We start from the raw sequence: 19,021 nt of genomic DNA, 5'->3' as shown, positions 1-19,021 counted from the left end.
ACACACACACACACAGAGAGAGAGAGAGAGAAACTTAAGAATCCATAAACACATAAACATAATACTATTCTATAATATTTTAAATTTTAATGATGTGACATTCATGTGAAAAGCTTCTAATTTTTCTTAGATTAATCATGATACTCTGAAACATTTGTAAAGGACTAGTATTGAAGTGTCTGGGTGTGATATTCTCAAATATGTATTGATCTTTAGGTTTATTTTTCTATTATATGATTTTTGTATTGATGTGAACTTTACCCAATTAAATTTGTACCAGAGAACCCATCAATTTCACTCTAATTCGAATGAGAGAAAGCATTGAACTTACTCCAGGTTATATTGATTAATTTAAAGTTATTTATTTCATTCTGTGGAGGTGAAAAATCAATGAAATGTTTGTGTTTCAAGACATGAACAAGTCTGTGTGGCTTGAAATCGATGAAGTGGTTAATTTTTAGACTTGGAAACTGTACATTCCACAAACCCTATCATTTAACACAGCCACTAGAGGGCAGAGAGAATGCCAGGAAGTAATGCAGGGGATTGACTCCCATGGAGACATCACTGGGTGTGTGGACACTGCTGAGGCTGTCAGGGGACAAAATGGCCCCACTCGTGCTTCCATCTCCTCTCTGGAAAGATTACTCCTTAGGAACTTGTGTATCTGTTTGGTACATGTCCTTAATTACGAAGATGTGTTGAGAATGGGAATTACGTTTGTAGAAGGGGACCAATCAGAGGGCATAAGACACAGAGAGCAAGGTAGTGGGGGATATAATCAAAGTACAGTAATACACATGTATGAAACTATAGTGAAACTTTTATTTAACATTTAAATGATAGAAACAAAGTCAATTAGAACAAATGAAAATATGCTGATCTGTTAAGTATGCCTTGAACCTCAGCACTCGGGAAGCTAAATCAAGAGAATCTTAGATTCTTAAGGCTAGAGGCTAGCCTGGACTACATAGTGAGTCTCTGTCTCAAGAAAAAAAAACAGAAGCAAGCATAAAAGGGAAAAAGAAAACACTAACTTCAGAACCAGCTATTAATGAATGCACAAGCTTGAACCAACTCAATGGGATATTTCAGAATTTTTACATCACATGAAATCTGAATAAATATTTATAAATTATAATACCATTATACTTCAGGTTGACCAGTTGCCTGTACTTCATTTGTCTAGGACTTCTTCTTCAGGTAGAGTAAGACGTTCTTTAACTAGACAGGGACATTTCTAGATATATGTACAGCATTCAGAACTCTCTCAGTGTGCATGTGATGCCCCTGCATGTTCACTGTAAATTCCAGTTCTTTACTGGCACTAGAAAAAAATAAATAAATCAATAGTAGATGTGCAAATTTGGTTTCTGAGCTGAAACTACACTTAAAATTAATATAATTGACAGGGAACAACAGATGTTATATTTTGATCTTATAAGTGAAACTTTCATGATGCTCTTAATATAGCTTTTCTATTATTAGTTAAACTGGAACTATAGTCTTTATCAGTTTAATAATTCTTTATATTATTTGGTAGTTTTTGAAAGACAAATCCCCCCCAAAGTTTTTAATGATTTTAAGGAAATCAATAAGTCTTAAATAGAGAAATTAAGTTTCCAGTTCATTTATTCATTTGGTGTAATAAAATGAATAATTTCTGACCTACCATCTTGGAAGATTGCAAGTACAGCCGTAATAACAAGTAATAGCTGAGGAGCTTGCTACCTTCAAGGAAGTCTATATAAATAGATTTGGGAGGGATAAATTACCCTAATTATGGTGAAACTTCACATTTACAGCCTAGGTACATTCCTTAAAATAATAGTTACCCCAGGTTATTTGACACTAATACCCACTATAACAAAAATTAGGTGAAAAAGGACAAAATGAGAAAAAGAAATAGAGGAAGGAAATGGTTGTTATGCTAAAGGAAAAAAATGAGAGCATAGATAGGGAATGAGTTGTTGAGACTATGTCTGCTCTATCTGCAAAGGGCCATCACAGCGGGCAATAAATAGCGGGCCCTGAGCTGGTCTACCGAGTGCTTGCTGGTAGTGAGCCCCATTTGGGATTCTTCAACTCAAGTGGCTACCATCAGCTAATAGATAAGTCAAAACTGTATTTGATGGGGAAAATATGGAACAAAACTGAATCACATTAGCAAATGTCCACTATTGGCACTTCTTAAAAAAAAGGACTAAAGAGTTAAATTCATAAGAAATACAGTCTGCGGATAAGAGTGGCCATTGTAATTAAATAAATCCACTTGTTTTACATCCCAACCATTTTTGTAAAGTGAGTGATCAGAGCAATTCTCTTCTGAACCTCCAAAAGTCCAGCAAAGGCTTCTTAGTGTCTTCCGTTCTCAACAAAAAGTCAGTGGCAAACCTCACTAGGGAATGGCATTTAAGTGAAAGTGTCAGAAACGTGTCTCAGCTGTCTTTCAGAGACAGCCCTCATGTCTAGCCCCAGCTTCCGGGTTTGTTGGGAAAACTTCCACCTGACGCTTAGAGAGTGAAAACACGGTGGCATTGGGGACATCGGTGGGGTGGAAAAGGCACAGATGGCTGTGATTCTCTGTTGCTTAAACTTGTACAGGAAAAAAATGTCCCTTTGGCTGTCTCTTTTCTTAATTTGGGGGAAGATTCTGATAGAAGGAAAGAATGGACTGGCTTTGTCTATGCTATAGGCTAAGGAAAAAGAAACACTGACAAGCAAAGATGTATACAAACAAAAATTATAATTATATGACTATATAATTATACAAAAAAATCAGAGATACGGAGTCTAAAATGCGACAATGGCCATTATCATAATGTTTCAATAATTATTACTTCCAACGACTAATAATAGAAGTGGTTATTACCAAAAATAATCTAGATATAAAATTTAATTTCTATTACATGAATTTTCATTTCCCATTCAATTTTTTTAAAAAATCATTTAAAAATCAAGCTTGCTTTGATTCCAGCTTGCTATTTCCAGTTTTGACCACTGAGCGGCAGCGTGCGTAAAGTTTTAGGATTCACGGCCCGGACTAATTTAAGCACCAATCTTGAAGTGAACGCATCACATCCTATTTCCCAGTACACAGTGAGGTGATACACAATGCTGCATCTCACTGTATTTTTTTTCTTCGTGGAGTCCCATAAGTACTAGGAGGAAAGTCACAAGGCATTACTGTCTTCTTTTATGCTGTCGCTAAAACAAAAGGACAACAAACACTGTCCTATCATTAATGGTGCTATTCTATGTAACATTTTGCATTAAATTTGCTATCTATTCCCTCATTGATTTAGTTAAAACTCACAGAATATTATGCTTTGTGTGATATGACTAGTAAATGTTTTGTTTGTGCTTGAACAAAATTCATGTCTAGATAAAATTTAATAAATTAGCTATTTAAAGTAGCAGTTTAATACAATAAATGATTAAAACAATTTACCTACATTATATTATTCTGCTAAGGGTTAGTGGCAAGTAATTATCTATTTTCAACATCCAGTTATAAAACTACTGCAATTTTTGTTTTCTAATTTAACAGGCACTTTCTGAAAGTAAACATACAACTAAAATTAATTTTAATTATAACTTATATCATAACCCTTCTTTTTCTAGAAAGATCTTAAAGTTATCTATTAAGATTATATATTTACATTCTATATAATATAATACATAGACTGTTTTATAATATGTACATAAACACTGTATTCATACACTTTATGTATTCATATACATGGCATTTTATCAATCATCTGTGGTGGCAAATGATGGGCAAATATTTAGTTGATGAACAATTTTATAAAATTATATTTTGTGTATGTTTGTGAGTATGGGAACACATGTGCTATTGCACATCTGTGGTGGTCAGAAGACAGCATTCAGGAGTGAGTTTTGCACCCTAAGGCAGGGTCTCTTCTTATTTTCCCAGATGCACTGCATTCTGCAGGCTGTCTGAGCACTAAGCTTCTGTCCAGTCCTGTGTCCGTCTACCCTCTCACTCTAATCCTTGACTATTGGAAGCCCGCCACTGTATCTGTCTTTTTATGTAGGCTCTAGGAAACACACTAAGGCCTTCAGGCTTCTGTGGCTAGGGCTGTTACTCACCAAGACACCTCACCCATAGCTGTCTCATTTTGACAACTGCTTTGGATCATTTTCCTTCACTGGTTTGGTGATATACTCATTGTCTCAGTAACTCTCTGCATGAATGCACAAGATTAATGAACTCTCCTATATCTTCCTGATTTCTTTCCTAAGATGTTGAAAGTTCAGTCTAGTAGGAAGTCCCTAGAGGTTTGAGAGAAATTCAAGGATAACATCTGAATCCTCAGCGCCTCTGTCCAACATCACCTGACAATAGTCAACTTTTACACCTTTACCCTACACTCTTTTACACCTGCTTGTTAAACATCCTTCCATCCTATAAAAAGCTACTTTATTAATAGGCTTCCTAAATCAATTTCCTCAGAGCACTTTTATAAGGATAATGGGATGCTTATAACGTGCTTCATAGTGAATAGTCATCCCTGTTAACTGTTTTGGTAAATTGTATGATAGAACAATTGTTTCCCACTTAAAATTCTATGAGCTGTTTTCCACCTTTCTGTCAATAGATCTTAATTTCAGAATTTACATCAGTTTACTGGGCACTAAGTTTGAGATGAAATATTTTATGCATTTCATTTCTGAGGGCGATGGATAGGTATCACTACCTTACACTTCTTCAATCAATATTGGTTTGTCAGTTTTGGATTAAATAGCTTCCAGGTTTTTGACCTGTGTCCATTGCAACAATGTTCAGTAAAGTAGATGCTACTCTGATTGTCTCAAGTTCAGAGGTAGGAAAACTGAAGATTAGACAGATGGAGTAAACCCAAACATATAATCCCAAAGAGCTCGTGTCCTGATGCTGCCCCTGTAATGTCATCCATTCTGGTTGTGACGCAATATTAATATCTATATCTACTTAAATAATTCTCTGCTTGCTGGAAACGCAGCAAGACAGTATTGTTCAAGTCATATTTTACTCTAAAATCTTGCCTAATGGCCCATTTACACTAATATAATCCACATTAATTTTGTCTTCAGACACTGGTAGCAGCCTTTGCAGTGTAAGGCAAGTGGAGCCTACACAGCACAGGGTGTTAAGTATGATGTCAGTGGTGATCCAAGAACATCCCCACTGGTATCCATTCTGATGCTTCCAGGTGTGAAGGTGTGCATTGACTGTCAGGGTGTTTGCAGGTGTGAGGGTGTGCATTGACTGTCAGTGTGTTTGCAGGTGTGAGGGTGTGCATTGACTGTCAGTGTGTTTGCAGGTGTGAGGGTGTGCATTGACTGTCAGTATGCTTTCAGGAGTGAAAATGTATGTTGGCTGTGATTATTGTACCATACCATTAGAAAACAGAGTTATTTCTCTAAGGCAGTTTTCTTTTTCTTTTACAATTAACTGCATCATGTGAAACAGGGCATTAAAAAGCATTTAGATTTTTGAGAAACAACTTTTTATACTAAAAATGAAACATAGAAAGAATTGTACTGCTAGACAATCAAGAGAACAGAAAGTGAAGAATTAAATTCAAGCAGAAATCAAGAAAAATTAAGATATTTTCATTTCTTTTTTAAAGTCACTAGCTCTGTTGTCCAGAGCTATGGAGAAACAGACTGCAGTCCGTAAAGGGGGCATGGAAAATCATCCTGAGAAAGGTTAGAGTTAAGTTTAGCAGAGGGAACCAGAGTAGGTCAGTGCAATCCAAGACCAGACTTGGAGATTTGAAGCTTTTCCCACTTCGGTAAGCATGCTGCACTTAATCACCCTAAGGTTGATTTTCACCGGCCGCTGTCTCACATACCTGCTGCTGCTTGCTCTTGGGTTTGTTGTTATTGTTTTGCGATTTCCTGGCAGCAAACAAGTAGAAAAATGTGCTTTATAGTTAAGTTAGCTTCTTTCAAAAACTGAAACCTCAAAGTGGAGACTGCACAATCCCAAGTTGATGCTTAACAAGAAATAATGGACAGGTCATTAAGAATTGGTTAATGGTCGTTTACAGCAATAAGTCTTTGTTCTTTTGTATATGTAAGAGTGCATGTGTGTGGAAGGGGTTGTCTAGGGTATGGCTGTATGTAATCAAGTATGTGTATGCATGTGGTGTCCAAAGATCTTTGGGTGTCTTTCCTCAGGCTCCATAAATGGTTTTTATTTAATTTGCTTGAGACAGTGTCTCTCTCTTGCATGGTACCTGTAGGTGAGGCTGAGAAGAAAGTTCCATTATTGGATTCAGGTAATATGCCACCATGTTTGCCATGTTTACTTTCTTGGATTTGAGGACTGAACACACACAGAGACACACTTATAAAATTTAGCAGAATTACTTTTCCCAAGGAAATATAATTAAGAACAACAATATACAATAAAGGGATTAAAGTTGCTCTTATGAAAATGGTGTGTTTGTGCACGTGTATGTGTGTGTGTGTGTGTGGGGGGTTACTGAATGGCAAAGAACCCAGCCTATGGGGCTTCTCTCATTCCTTCCTTTGGAGATGCTGAGAACTCTGAGGCTAATGGGAACCAAGAAAAACCTCATGAATTAAGTCATATCCAAGTTTTCCTTCAATTCTAAAACCCATGGGTTCAAAGCTTTGGCATATTGCTCCTTAACTTAAAAAAATGTTTAGCAAAAAGCTCAAACAAAATTCTTATTGTGTGTTTTCTTTAAAAATGGGCCAATTGGTCAAAACTGAATTTTCGAGTCATTGGTCCAGTTTCTGTCAGCATCGTTTCTGTCAGCATTTCCAGGCAACCCCCGAATGATCTCTTAGTAATTACAGCTTCCCTTACATATGTGAGTTTTTGATGACATACCTTATAGAGTTTTTTAATATTCAAAATTTAGACACAAGTAATTAAAATGATGCAATATTAAAACCAATATTAATTTAGGTATTGAATATGAGAGAATTAGCGTCAGTTGAAAGTGTGAAAATACTGTTTGTGTTTGTTAAAGAGAATGACCTTCTTTTGAGATTCAAGGTGCTGTCATAAAACAGTTGCTGAGGTGTTAGTAGCACGGACATCACGTTGCTGGTATTCTCAGGGCTCAGCAGTAGACAGAGTGAAGCTAGCAGGAAAAAAGACACTAGGCAGTGTGTCAAACCAAACAGTGAGACAAAACAGGTACGGAAGGTCCTTGAATGTGTGAAATTGTTTGCTGTGGGATGTAACTATACTATTTTGCCACTTCACATTCTTTAAATTTTTTAAAAAAAGGAAAGTAAGTTAATCTAACATCTGTGAAGAACAACTTCTACATAGGAAAGAAGGAAGCTAGACCTGGTTATCAGATATGAAAAGATGGCCTTGGGGTTGATTAAAAGTCGTAGCTTTCCCATGGGGTTCCAGCTCGGTTTGTGTTTGTGCATGCGACACATTTCAGCAGCCCCAGATGCTCCCACAGGTCCCCACAGTTCCAGAGGGCCCCTCACAGCTCAGAGGCCCCCCACAGTCCCAGGGCACCCCAAAGTTCCCCACAGTCTCAGAGGCCCCCACAGCCGCAGAGGCACCCACAGATCCAGAGATTCCCCATAGCTCCAGAGGCACCCCACAGTCCCAGAGCCCCACCCCCACATCTCAGAGTCCCCCCCCCCCCAGTCCCAGAATCACCCTACAGCCTCTTCAGCCCCAGAGGCATTCCACATTCCTAGAGGCACCCACAACTCCAGAGGACCCCCACAGCTCCCCACAGCTCCAGAGGACCCCCACAGCTCCAGTGGCACTCCACAGCACCCCACAGCTCCCCACAGTTTCCTATTGAACTGCTGCTACTAGAGGAGCTGTGGAGTACCGCTATCAGGAGAGGCTGCCTGTGATAGATGTACTTGCTGCTCTTAGAGGAGCCCTTGGATGTTGTTAGCAAGGGAGGCTGCCTATGGTGTGTCCTGTGTAGCTGCTCTCTAGCAAGCCAAGAGCAAAGGAAAGTCTTGCTTCAAGTAGAGCACATTTATTAGACCTATTTAATAATCTCTGTTTGTGTTTACCAAGCGCATGCTTTAAAAGACATGCCTTTTTGCAGCCTTGTCAATTTCAAAGGAACAAAGCATGCTTTGTGTTAACCGTGTTGCTTTTCTTGCACGTTCTTTGAGTCGATTTGTTCATATATATTAGTAATAGCTTAATTTTTATTTATTGCAATAATTATTTTACAGTTAGTGTATGGTGGAGGAGGAAGCAAGGAATGGGCATTTATATTTTGAAAGTCTTTTGACTTAAACTTGGGAGACTTCTGTGGTCAACCACATACACACGCTGGAATATCCCCTGAACTTTGCTATCACAATTTCCAGGATGTGATTCAACTCTCCTCATCTGAAGGGAAGAAACTGTGATGTAGCCAAGCTGTGGCTTTTAGTGAAAATAAGTGAACATTTGCATCTAATTTGTGGCGAGAATGTGCTGAGACCCGTGATCCTCACTTGCTTTGTAAGCGTTCTATCAACCACCGAGAGCCCCGGCCTCTCCTGAGGATGGAAAGTGTTAGCTGCCTGTGTAAAAATGTCAGAATCTATTTCACACACGCACACTGTACTAAAAAGGATATGGAGATTTTCCCTTTGCTTTCCTCCGGTGGGGTTGCAGCAACATGCTTTCACCAGATATAGAACAATGAGTGTGTGTTGACTTTCTTGTAATTCTTGCATGAGAATGTCACTGCCTACGCAGGATCTAATATTTAATACAGAGTTGGTTCTTGATTGGCTTAAATTTAAGCTTCTATTAGGCATGGGGGTTGTGAATGAAATCAAAATGGGCCAGAACGTTAGTAGCTTTGACTCTCCACCTCCTCAGCCATGTAAAGGGCACACATCCAAATGTTTAAAGATGTGTGCAGAAGAGAACTCAGCACGTGGTAGAACCTACAGCCAAACAGAACACATATGTATATTCTTAACACTGGGAAGAGTCTTAAACAAGACCCAAATCCTTGTGTGAATTATAATTTGATGACAAGTTACATTACAGTAGAATCACCATCCATTTGGATAGTTCTCTAAGTTTTTAGCATCTTTGTAAGATGAACTGTGTGGTACATCTTGAATTTGCTCAATTTACTCAGCTTTGCAAAACTAAACTAGCAGTTCACAGCCATAAAACTTTTATTTACCCACATTGATATCACTAAGATTCTTAGAGGCTGACGTTTTTCTTTATAAGTACTAAGTAGCAAGTAGCAGTATGTGAACTGAACAGATTATATTTGTATGTGTGTGTGTGTGTAAATACACATGTGCACACAATAGCAATTAGTGATAAAAAAAAACTGAAGGAGAATAGGGAGGGGTACATAGGATGGTTTAGAGGGAGGAAAGGAAGGGGAAATATAACATAATATAATATTCTCAAAAATAAACATTGAAAAGCTACTGATCAACTAAGTCCATTCTTGGCTTCTCTTCAGTGTTGCTAAGTGACAAACTGCCAAAGACACCAGAGTCCAAAAGGCCTGAAGTTCTGTTTCTTTAGTTTCCAATTGGAAAACTGAGGCTGGAGCAGACGTTGAACAAAGACATGCACTTGTCAGGTCTACCACAGATGCTTCCTCGTAGGAGAAAGCAATACACTTCCATATCCTAAATACTGTGTGGTTCATGGAAACACACTGACTGACCAGTCACTGGTTTTGCCCATAGCTCGATGCCAACGGGGAGCTGCTCATCCGCAATGCCCAGCTGAAACACGCAGGAAGGTACACCTGCACAGCACAGACCATCGTGGACAACTCTTCAGCTTCCGCTGACCTTGTTGTGCGAGGTAAGAGTTGCCAACAATTCAGATGAAAACAAACCCCCAGGTATTTGACGTTTGTAATTTGAAAAGTCTTCTGGTCACCCTGGATATCCAGATCCTCGTGTGTTTACAGTACGACTCCGTGCTGCAGATGTGATTCCGGTTTCCTCCCCACAGCTCAGGAATAGCTTACACTAGACGTGTAGTAAAAGCACTCATTCTGTTTGTGCCCCTGACCACGTGTCTTCTAGAAAGTTATACACCACAAGCCTGTATTTAAACTGTGTTTAAAGCTAAACACTTACTAAGCTCCGTGTTTCTTTCTAATGCTTTTCAGTGTGTGGTATCATGCAATTAGCTTTTTACTTCAATTGGGGGAAAATTGATGGGCATTGCTTACCTTATCCACAAATGTGATATATTTGTTATTGTTGTCTTAGAATTAAAATGTGGATTGATGCAATACCATGTCGCTGTGTACTGCTAATTTTGTACTACTGCTTTTGCTGGCATAGGTGATGTAACCGAGAATGTGATAGACTAAGTGTGTATGGCAAATGCAGTCCCTTTGCCCTTCTGCTGTGGAGAGGAATGATTTGGAAAGAGAGCTAGCTGTGAACTGTTCTCCACTGGTTCTCCACCTGTACAAAGAAGGCATTCCTCTTAGTTCAGTTCCACAGCCATTCCAGGGGTTGGCTGCAGTCTCTTCACCTTAATGTCTTCCTATTTCTTGTAACCATCTCCAACTATCCAGCAGCTCACAAAATGCTTTAGTATATCCACGTGTATTCTTTGACCTGGTATCCTTTTAATGTTCTTTCTGTGTCATTTGTTGCCCAATGTTTACCACCCTTCAAAGCCTGTTCAAGTATTAGTCTAGGATTTCTCTGGTGGCTCACATATTAGTTCTTCTCTGAACCTTTAGAATTTCTATCCCTTCATATCAACTTGTGTATAACTTATTATGGTCTACTATAAAAATCATGTGCATTTTGACTAATATTTAGTAAGTCACATAAGCCTGTGAAAATTTTATGACTACTTTTTTCTTATTTTTTTAATTTTTTGCACTTACTATCTTTTAACATTTGAACATTATTTAAGTGCTTATTTTAAGACAATTTTTGAAAGTGAGACAAATACTTAGTAAATAAAATATTTGGGGCTTGTACAGCTGAATGCCCCCAGGCTCATACCCATCTGAATTCCCCTCTAGAACAGCAAAAACAAAGAGTGAACCCTTGGCCAACAGGAGGCAATGCTGAAAACACTTCAGTCTTGGGAAGGGGTCGCAAGGACCTGACTGAAATTTCTTTATCCAAATTAGCTCGTTTATCTATTCCACAGACCGTTTACTACAAATTAATACAGAAAACGCCATTACACAGTTCCAGAGTAACAGAACTTCTCGTGAGTTCAGCCTCTCCATTCTTAGCAAATTGTTACTTGAGGCACTGACTACCTTCACAAGACATCAGAGAAAGAAACAAGTTTACTTTCCTTTCTAACCAGACACTAGCTACAAATCCATTTTTGGCAGAACCCTAAATAAGGATCTTACTAGAATCATTTAACGTATTTTAAGAAGAAGGGGAGAGGTTAGAGGCAGGGAGGGGAGCAGAAAAAAATGTAGAGCTCAATAAAAGTCAATAAAAAATAAAAAAAAGAATAAGAATCAGTGTTACCAGAGGGTTCATGTAGCAATGCATGAACATCCATGTTTTCAGAATCATGATAAGATCATAATGGTGATATTGGCATACATGATAGAAGGTGTTTTATGTACACATGTTTAGTAATTAATAGTAATCCATTGTTTGTATTTTTACAGAGCCAAAACTAATTTTAAAAAGTTGCTGTAATAGGTAATATGTGGACATTTAGAAAAGAAACATTTTGTATGGCAATTTTTGGTTCTAGGGAGAAAGGTGCCTGGTAAGAGTCTAGCAAGTACATTCAGGAGATGCATGGTGCAGCTTCAGGTCCTGGAAGTGGTGGGTGCTGCACAGGGGAATGGGTGGTGCTATTTACTCCATGAAATCTGCCCAGTCACAGACTCTCCAACACGGAAAAGGTGCCTATTCTGTGTAGACAGATAAAGTTCTCCAGAGTTTTTGTGTGTCACAGTGTACATACTGTAGAACTTCTAAATGTCTCAACATTTGGATTAGAGGGTGAAGGGATAAACAATTCTCAATATTGTGTCTGATAAAACAAATAATGTTCTTAGTAACGTATCCATCTAATTGTACTTTTGCATCTAGTTCAGGAAGTCATAAACTGTGTTTATTTATTTCATTGGAAAGAACAAAAAGTTAATAAGCTTCCTGTAATGAAACTAAAGGCAAGCTTAGAATATAAATTTGATTCAGAAATGGTGGCGCATCCCTTTCTGCTCAGCAGAGTGGGGCCAGAGGTAGGGATAACCCTGTGAGTTCCAGCTTGGCTTCATCTACATAGACTGTAAATGGCAATTGGAAGACCAGTGTGTACCCCACACTTCAATAACAAACACCCATTTCTCAAACACAATGGAGAGTATAGCAGCCCACTCTTACCTGAAGTTTTTCTTTCTAGGCTCTCAGCTAGCCAAGGTCAATAACAATCTAATTATATTAAATGGGTAACTTGAGATACAAGTAATTCATGGTCTTTAAGTAGTGTATTCTTGTGTGTGGTGTGATGAAACCACATGTATCCCACTCCATCCTGCCTGGAATGAGTGAGTCATTCTCTGATCAGTGTATCAAGTTTTATAGCCACTGTTCTCAGCCTGGAGGTTGCAACCCCTTTGGGAATGGAATGGCCCTGTTGCAGGGAGCATGTAGGGCCATCAGAAAACAGATATTTATGTTACAATTCACAATGGTAGCAAGATTAGAGTTATGAAGTAGCAATGAAAATAATTTTATGGTTGGGGTTCATCACAATGTGAGGAACTATCTTAAAGGGTCACAGCATTAGGAAGGGTGAGAAGCACCGTTGTATAGCTTGCCCACTTGATAGTTGCTTAATAGCCATTTTTTGTATTCAAATAACCTTTATCTCACTTAATAATGATTCCAAAGCACAATTTCATTACACCATAGCTTGATAACTTTGCATTAGTTATTAATCTCTTCATGTATTAGCTTGAAGAAAATGAATGCAGAGAAGAAAATGTCAGTGGCCCACAGCTTGTGTGCATGTATGTGAGTATGTATTTGTGTGCACATGTAACTATAATGAAGAAGTGGTGCATGCATGAAGCTTCATGAAAGTAGCGTATATCAGAAAATAGAGCATGCCTTTTGTTATTATTTTAAATTAATTTATGAATGGACACAATTAATTACATCTACATACATTTTATAGGTCTGTTTTCCAATGCAATAGCACAATACCTGAACTAGCATAGTGTATAAAGAAAGGAAGCTTATATACATCACAGTTTATGAGGATGGAAGCCCCACACTGTCACTGGCTCAGTTCTGCTGGACAGCGAAGGATGTATATAACATGGAAAGGCCACAAACATTTCACTCATGTGTGTGTGATTCATACCATGAGACTGTATTCAAAACAAACAGAAAGAAGACCCCCCCATAGCCTAATACCTCATGATAGGCCCCATTTTGAAAAGATTCCACCATTGGGAAACCAAACTTCCCACAGGTGAAGTCTCAGGGAACCATACAAGCTGTATGCAAACCTTAGCAACCTCTAAAGAAACAATACGAGTGAGTGTGACTGGATCTATATCATGGAACATTCTGCTTAGAGGAGATGATCTGCTGCATGTTGGTGACGTCTAAGTAATAAGGGAAAAGGCAGCATTGTTGGCTGAAAACAACTCATCAAAATGGCACCAGTATTTAGGCAGAAGACAACGTCTGTTAAAAAAAAAACAAACTTGAATGTATTTAAACACGAATTCTGTATAAAGTGACTTAAAGAAGAGAGGAGAAATCATTGCACAGAATCTGATCCACCAATTCTACTCCAGCTGAAAACTGGGGCTCGCAAGACCTAGAGCTTTTACTCTCCCCAAGCTGACTTTTCTATCACTTCTGTCTATCTATGTTGGAAATATTCCTGTAATGTTTATGTCACACAGTGATTAGCTCTACAAGAGGCTTTGCACTTCCGGTAGTATGCTCCTAGAATTTCAGTACACAAAATTCAAGATGTGGATAAAACTCTGGCAAAAAGAAAAGATGATTCTCTCTAATCCAGGGGTCTTACACTCAGCTCTCTCATGATCCCAACAAACTGATAAATCAAGTATGAAATTATGTAAAGGACACACCAACTAACCATGGAAACATGTGTCAATAAGAGATTCAAGAGGAAGAAATGAAAAAAAAACACAACTCAAGCCAACATTCAAAAGATAGTTATTAAAGTGCGACTTATAATAATAATGCTGAAATTGGGAAATTATTCAGAGTCAAAATGGTGCTAATCAAAAAAAAAACACTATGAAAATTCAATAGTTAGGAGAGAGAAGAAACGCCTTTAAGTGGTGTAGATGCACCGTCATTGAAAATAGAAATCCCAAAGATAGCACCTCAGTGACAGACAAGGGATGGATCAGAAAGCTGGAAGTCACACTTGATAAAATCATATTTCATCATAAAGAATACAAAATTAGACATTAAAAAAATAAAGACTTTGAATATGTAGCTGAGCCTGTGGCATGGACCTCTGGGCTTAGCTACTTAGGAATCTGAGGCAGGAGGATGACTTTATCTGAGAACCAGCCTTTCAAATATTGCTAGACCCAATGCAAAAAAAAAAAAATTGGAAAAGACACTGAGGATATAGCAAGAAATTCTTGTTTTCCAATTGAATTATTAAGGAAGGAAAAATAAACAAAAAAGGAGAGAACCACATTCCAAGACAGGTTGGAGACCAATTTGGGAAGGTCAAAGACAAGCAGGATCCCCCCTGTTCAACAATCACAAAAATTAAGTAAAAATAAAACTTCAGAAAACCAAAAGTAAATGCAGTGTTATACAAGCAATCCCAGTGAAAAGGATCTTCTTCACAAGGATACAATGGCACATTGACAGTAGGTTGTTTGGTAGCAATAGTATCAAGACGACCGGAATGCTGGCCCACACGATGGCCCCCAGTGACTCTTGTTTCTGGCTCAGCAACCTGAATATAACCTCTGTTGGCTTGTTTACTATGTGGATCAGCAGAAGTGATGCTTCAGGATCAGTTTGAACAATATTGCTCCTGCTCCCCAGTCTGAGGACTGAAGGCTGCCATATCAGAAGCAGATGTCAATGTCCCCATGGAGTGGTCCACAGGAGGAGGGAATGTGCTTCCCCCATGCCCTAAGCTGATTTACCAGTGATTGGAGGGAGATATCGAGGGCATGTGACTCTTGCAGGTACCTTGATTGTAGCGTGCAACTACCAAGAGAAGCTGATCAGAACCACTCAGCTCAGGCATTACAGAATGATTCATCCACCCACTGACACCATGAGAGATAGTAGTGCTTCTTGTCTTTAAGCTGCTGGGCTTGGGGATAATTTGTTATGCAACTTTATGGGGCTAATACAATAATGATTTGTTCCCATTAATGTGCTGAAAGAAGAATAACCATTCTCTACGTACTTGTCTACCCAATGAGGAACGAGATATATCAGGACAATTACAAACAGCTCCTTGCCCATGAAACCGAATGACTCAATATGAAACCGGACAAAAGATGTGAACAGACATCTCACCGATGAGAGAATATAGAAGCTGTAAATAAACACATCAAGTGTCCCACATGATGAGCCACTAGGAAAACACAAATTGGAAATCCAAGGAAATGCCATGGCAGACTTCTTAAAAATAATGCAGACTGACTCATTCACAGCTGAGTAGAGTAATTTCCAAGGGAGCGGCCATGCTGAAATTAGTGGCTCTGAGCTTACAGCCTGCTTCCTTAGGATCTGGCCTCTGCACTCGAGGTGTCTGTCCCACAGGCGTAAAAATTTATGCACATCAATATGTATATATTATAAGAAAAATGACAAGTATCAAAAGTGAAACACATAGCTACACAAAAATATGAATAAAATATTCATAATGTCTTCATTTATAATACTAAAACCTGAAAACAACTTAAGTGGCATTCAGTAGTTGAATGGTTAAAGAAATTCAGTGGAATATGTCTCCACCATAAATATGTAGTGATTGAGTATATCTTAAGGGATTTGAACTGATTAACCCACATTCTCAGAGTAATGATATTCACGTTTTCAATGGGCAGGTAACTGGCCCCCCGGCTTTGCGAATGCAATAGGTGACCTTATGGTGAAGCTGATTGGCAGGGGGCGCGGTCACACAGGCAGGGAGGAGGCAAAGGCAACATTGCTTAGGAAGAATCAAGTGTACTACAAAGTACAGGGAGGCACCTGAGAGCAGCCCCTCTGAGTGGGGCCCGCCGATTGCATCCGCATCAGTTTGAGTTGTGACATTGTTCTTTAGTTTTGCAAACTGTCTTCCTGGTGGGAAAGTGAGGGATGGGCAAATTTCTCATTATTTTTCATAGTTGTTTGTGAATCTATAATTACCTCCTAACAAAAATTTCAAAATCCCTGGACTTACGATACCAAGAGCTGTAACAGAGATACATGCAGTGTGTGCCGCAATTTTTGAAGTGACAGCCCCCAAACTGTCTTCTACAAGGGTAGATCCAGTTAACCGCCCATGTGGATAATGCAGGGTGGGGCTTGCAGTTTGGGGAGCAGTGTTGATGAGTAACTGGAGTCTCTGTCCCTACCCTGTGGTCCCTTTTGTCCCCCTCTTTGTACTTCCCAGTATCTTCTACAAGTAAACAGCAAATGCATGTTTGTGGGTTGCCACCGTGGGATGCATTGAATTCACAGTGTTCTATGGCAACCAGACATTGAAAAGGCCTGGTGTGCCAAGTCTGTGTATGGAACACTTCACCAAGACAGCTGTGTATTTGGGGCTGTTGTCCCCACAAATCCTTGGTACTGAGTTTGCCAATCATATTACATTGTTCATAATGTGTGCTTTTGGGATAGTTAAAAAAGATATTATCAGCTTTTCTTCTAGTTTGTCAAATGAAACAGATGTAGAACTCACTCAGTGGGTCCTTGAACACTTGCTGATGATGTTAGAGGGAATCCATGCAGGGTGGGAGCTATATGCTTTTCCCTGGAAAGCAGGCTGCAATTTTAGTTAAACATTGTTACACTAACTAAGACAAGATTAGCTTTAAAATCCTGATCACAGAGCCACTCAACCTGTGTCTCAGTGGCAAGGGAAACCATCCATCCACCCACCCATCCATCCAACCAACCAACAAAACAAAGCAAAATTAAGAAAAGAAATGAAGGGAAAAGATAAGCACATCTCTCAGCGGGAGCGACATGCAAATGTGGAAATTATTCCAGAGAAGAATAGCATTCCAGGCTCAATAACGCTGAAATTGTCTCTAGAATATTTCACTGAAAGCTGTTGTTTAGAGAAAGGTGTTGACACAAATCAGAAACAATACATAGTCAGTGAGAGAAGCCAGTTGAGAATCAACCTTAAAGCAGAGGTGGGGGCTGTATCCTTTTACAGCATGGGTCCCGGACCCCTGACTAAGGCACAGGGAGGGAATGAAGAAAAGACACGCACACATACAGAAACAAACTGGGTCTGGTGGTCTGGGCTCTCACAGAAAAGTTGCAGCACCTTGGAAGCTCAGCGTGTTGAGCAGGGAAGCAGAGTTATTGCATACAGCTGGAGACCAGCTTGCTCGTCTTTGTAGGAGTAGCCTCTGTCCAGGAGCCATCTTCAGACATTAAACATTTGGGAAGGGAAAGTCACAGTGGATATTGCTGCACACACTGTCAATATTTATACTCGGGCCTGAGGAAGGCTTGGCCACTCCCATGGGGCTAAGGTATTCTTCCTTGACATGACTGTACATTCAGCAAGGACTTCCCTTCCTCTGGGGGACACCCTGCTCCCCACAGAGGTGTGTGACATAGTCAAAGTATTAGAAAATGCTTACTATTTAGATCCTTACTGTGAGAATTGTTTTGTATTAATTCAAAACACACTTTTGCACTTTAGATATTTTATACTTCTCACAAAAACCTACCCTAAGAAGACTGCTAAACATTTGTGTCTTTCTGATACCTGTGAAAAAGAACAAAAGCTTCCTGTCATAGTGATAAATACCAACAGCTTGGAAGCAAGAAAAACTATTCTTATTCTGAATCTCACACATTTCAGTCTAGGCTCAGTTGGGTTCCTTGTCTGACCCAAGGCGGATTATCACCTCAGGGAGCACAGGGGAGGTAACCTGCCCCTCTCATGACAAGTGGGAACATAGAGACACTGGGCTAAAGCCTCCATACCCCTCGGGACCTGCCCTTCATAACTAAACTGCCCTCCACTAAGATCTACCTCCTCAGAGTTCCCCTCACCACCACCAAATAACATCAGAGCTTCGTGACCAAGCCCTGAGAACCTAAGCTACACACCCACGAGCATTTCAGGTGGCTTCACTAAGTGGGAGAGTGAGGTTTGTGAGCCATCCTTGGGAATCTCTTTAAAGCACTGTGGAGTTAGTAAATCCAACCTTATTTGCCACCAATTGCTTACTTCTTACAGTTACCCTTCTCCTTACTGCAACAAAACAAAAGCAACATTGAAAGAAGGTGGGTATTTTGGTTCACAATTCCAGGGTACAGTCTATCATGATGGGAAAGTCATTCCACCAAGCATGGATAACATAATGGCAGGACAGGAGATGGTTGGTCACCATGCATCCAGAGCCAGAAAGGAAAGAAAGACTGCCTGCCAGGCAGAGTATCACAGGGGAGGCAACCTGCACATCTCATGGCAAGAGAGAATGAAGGAACACTGGCTGAGGCCCCCATACCCCTCGGGGCCTGCATATGCACACACCAGCATTCCCTTGTTTCCAGCTTATTTTATCCTTTTTATGCAGTTCAGAGCCTCAGCCCACAGGATGGTACAGCATCCAGTTAAGGTGAAACTTCCCACCTCAATGGCCTAATCTAGATAAATCTCCTCAGGAAAGCCTAGAGGTTCTGTATCCCAGGTGATGCTAGGTCTTGCCAACTGGACAGCCAAAACAAACCATTAGATTACTGGTCACTAAAAGGTTACGTCACCAACTTCTAAATTATTTAGGATTCCAAATGAGAAATCAGAGATCTTGCATATCCATGAATGCAATAGGGCTCAAAAACCTTTTAA

The 19,021-nt window shown here is 39.5% G+C and overlaps 1 protein-coding gene across 3 annotated transcripts in view; it reads left to right on the top strand.

The window, feature by feature from the left end:
- The window catches only part of Cntn1 (contactin 1), a 280,077-nt gene that overhangs the window by 198,305 nt on the left and 62,751 nt on the right, over window positions 1-19,021 (top strand). For all 3 annotated transcript variants that reach the window (XM_041672023.1, XM_041672024.1, XM_041672025.1), the window contains exon 15: window positions 9,694-9,814. In XM_041672023.1, the coding sequence (XP_041527957.1) occupies window positions 9,694-9,814 (121 nt within the window). The remainder of the gene's footprint in view (window positions 1-9,693; window positions 9,815-19,021) is intronic.

The sequence above is a fragment of the Microtus oregoni genome, unplaced genomic scaffold (assembly GCF_018167655.1).
Source record: "Microtus oregoni isolate MIOR12 unplaced genomic scaffold, Mior012 000022F_ref0000154, whole genome shotgun sequence".
NCBI lineage: Eukaryota > Metazoa > Chordata > Mammalia > Rodentia > Cricetidae > Microtus > Microtus oregoni.
This window is presented reverse-complemented; position numbering and strand designations above follow the sequence as displayed.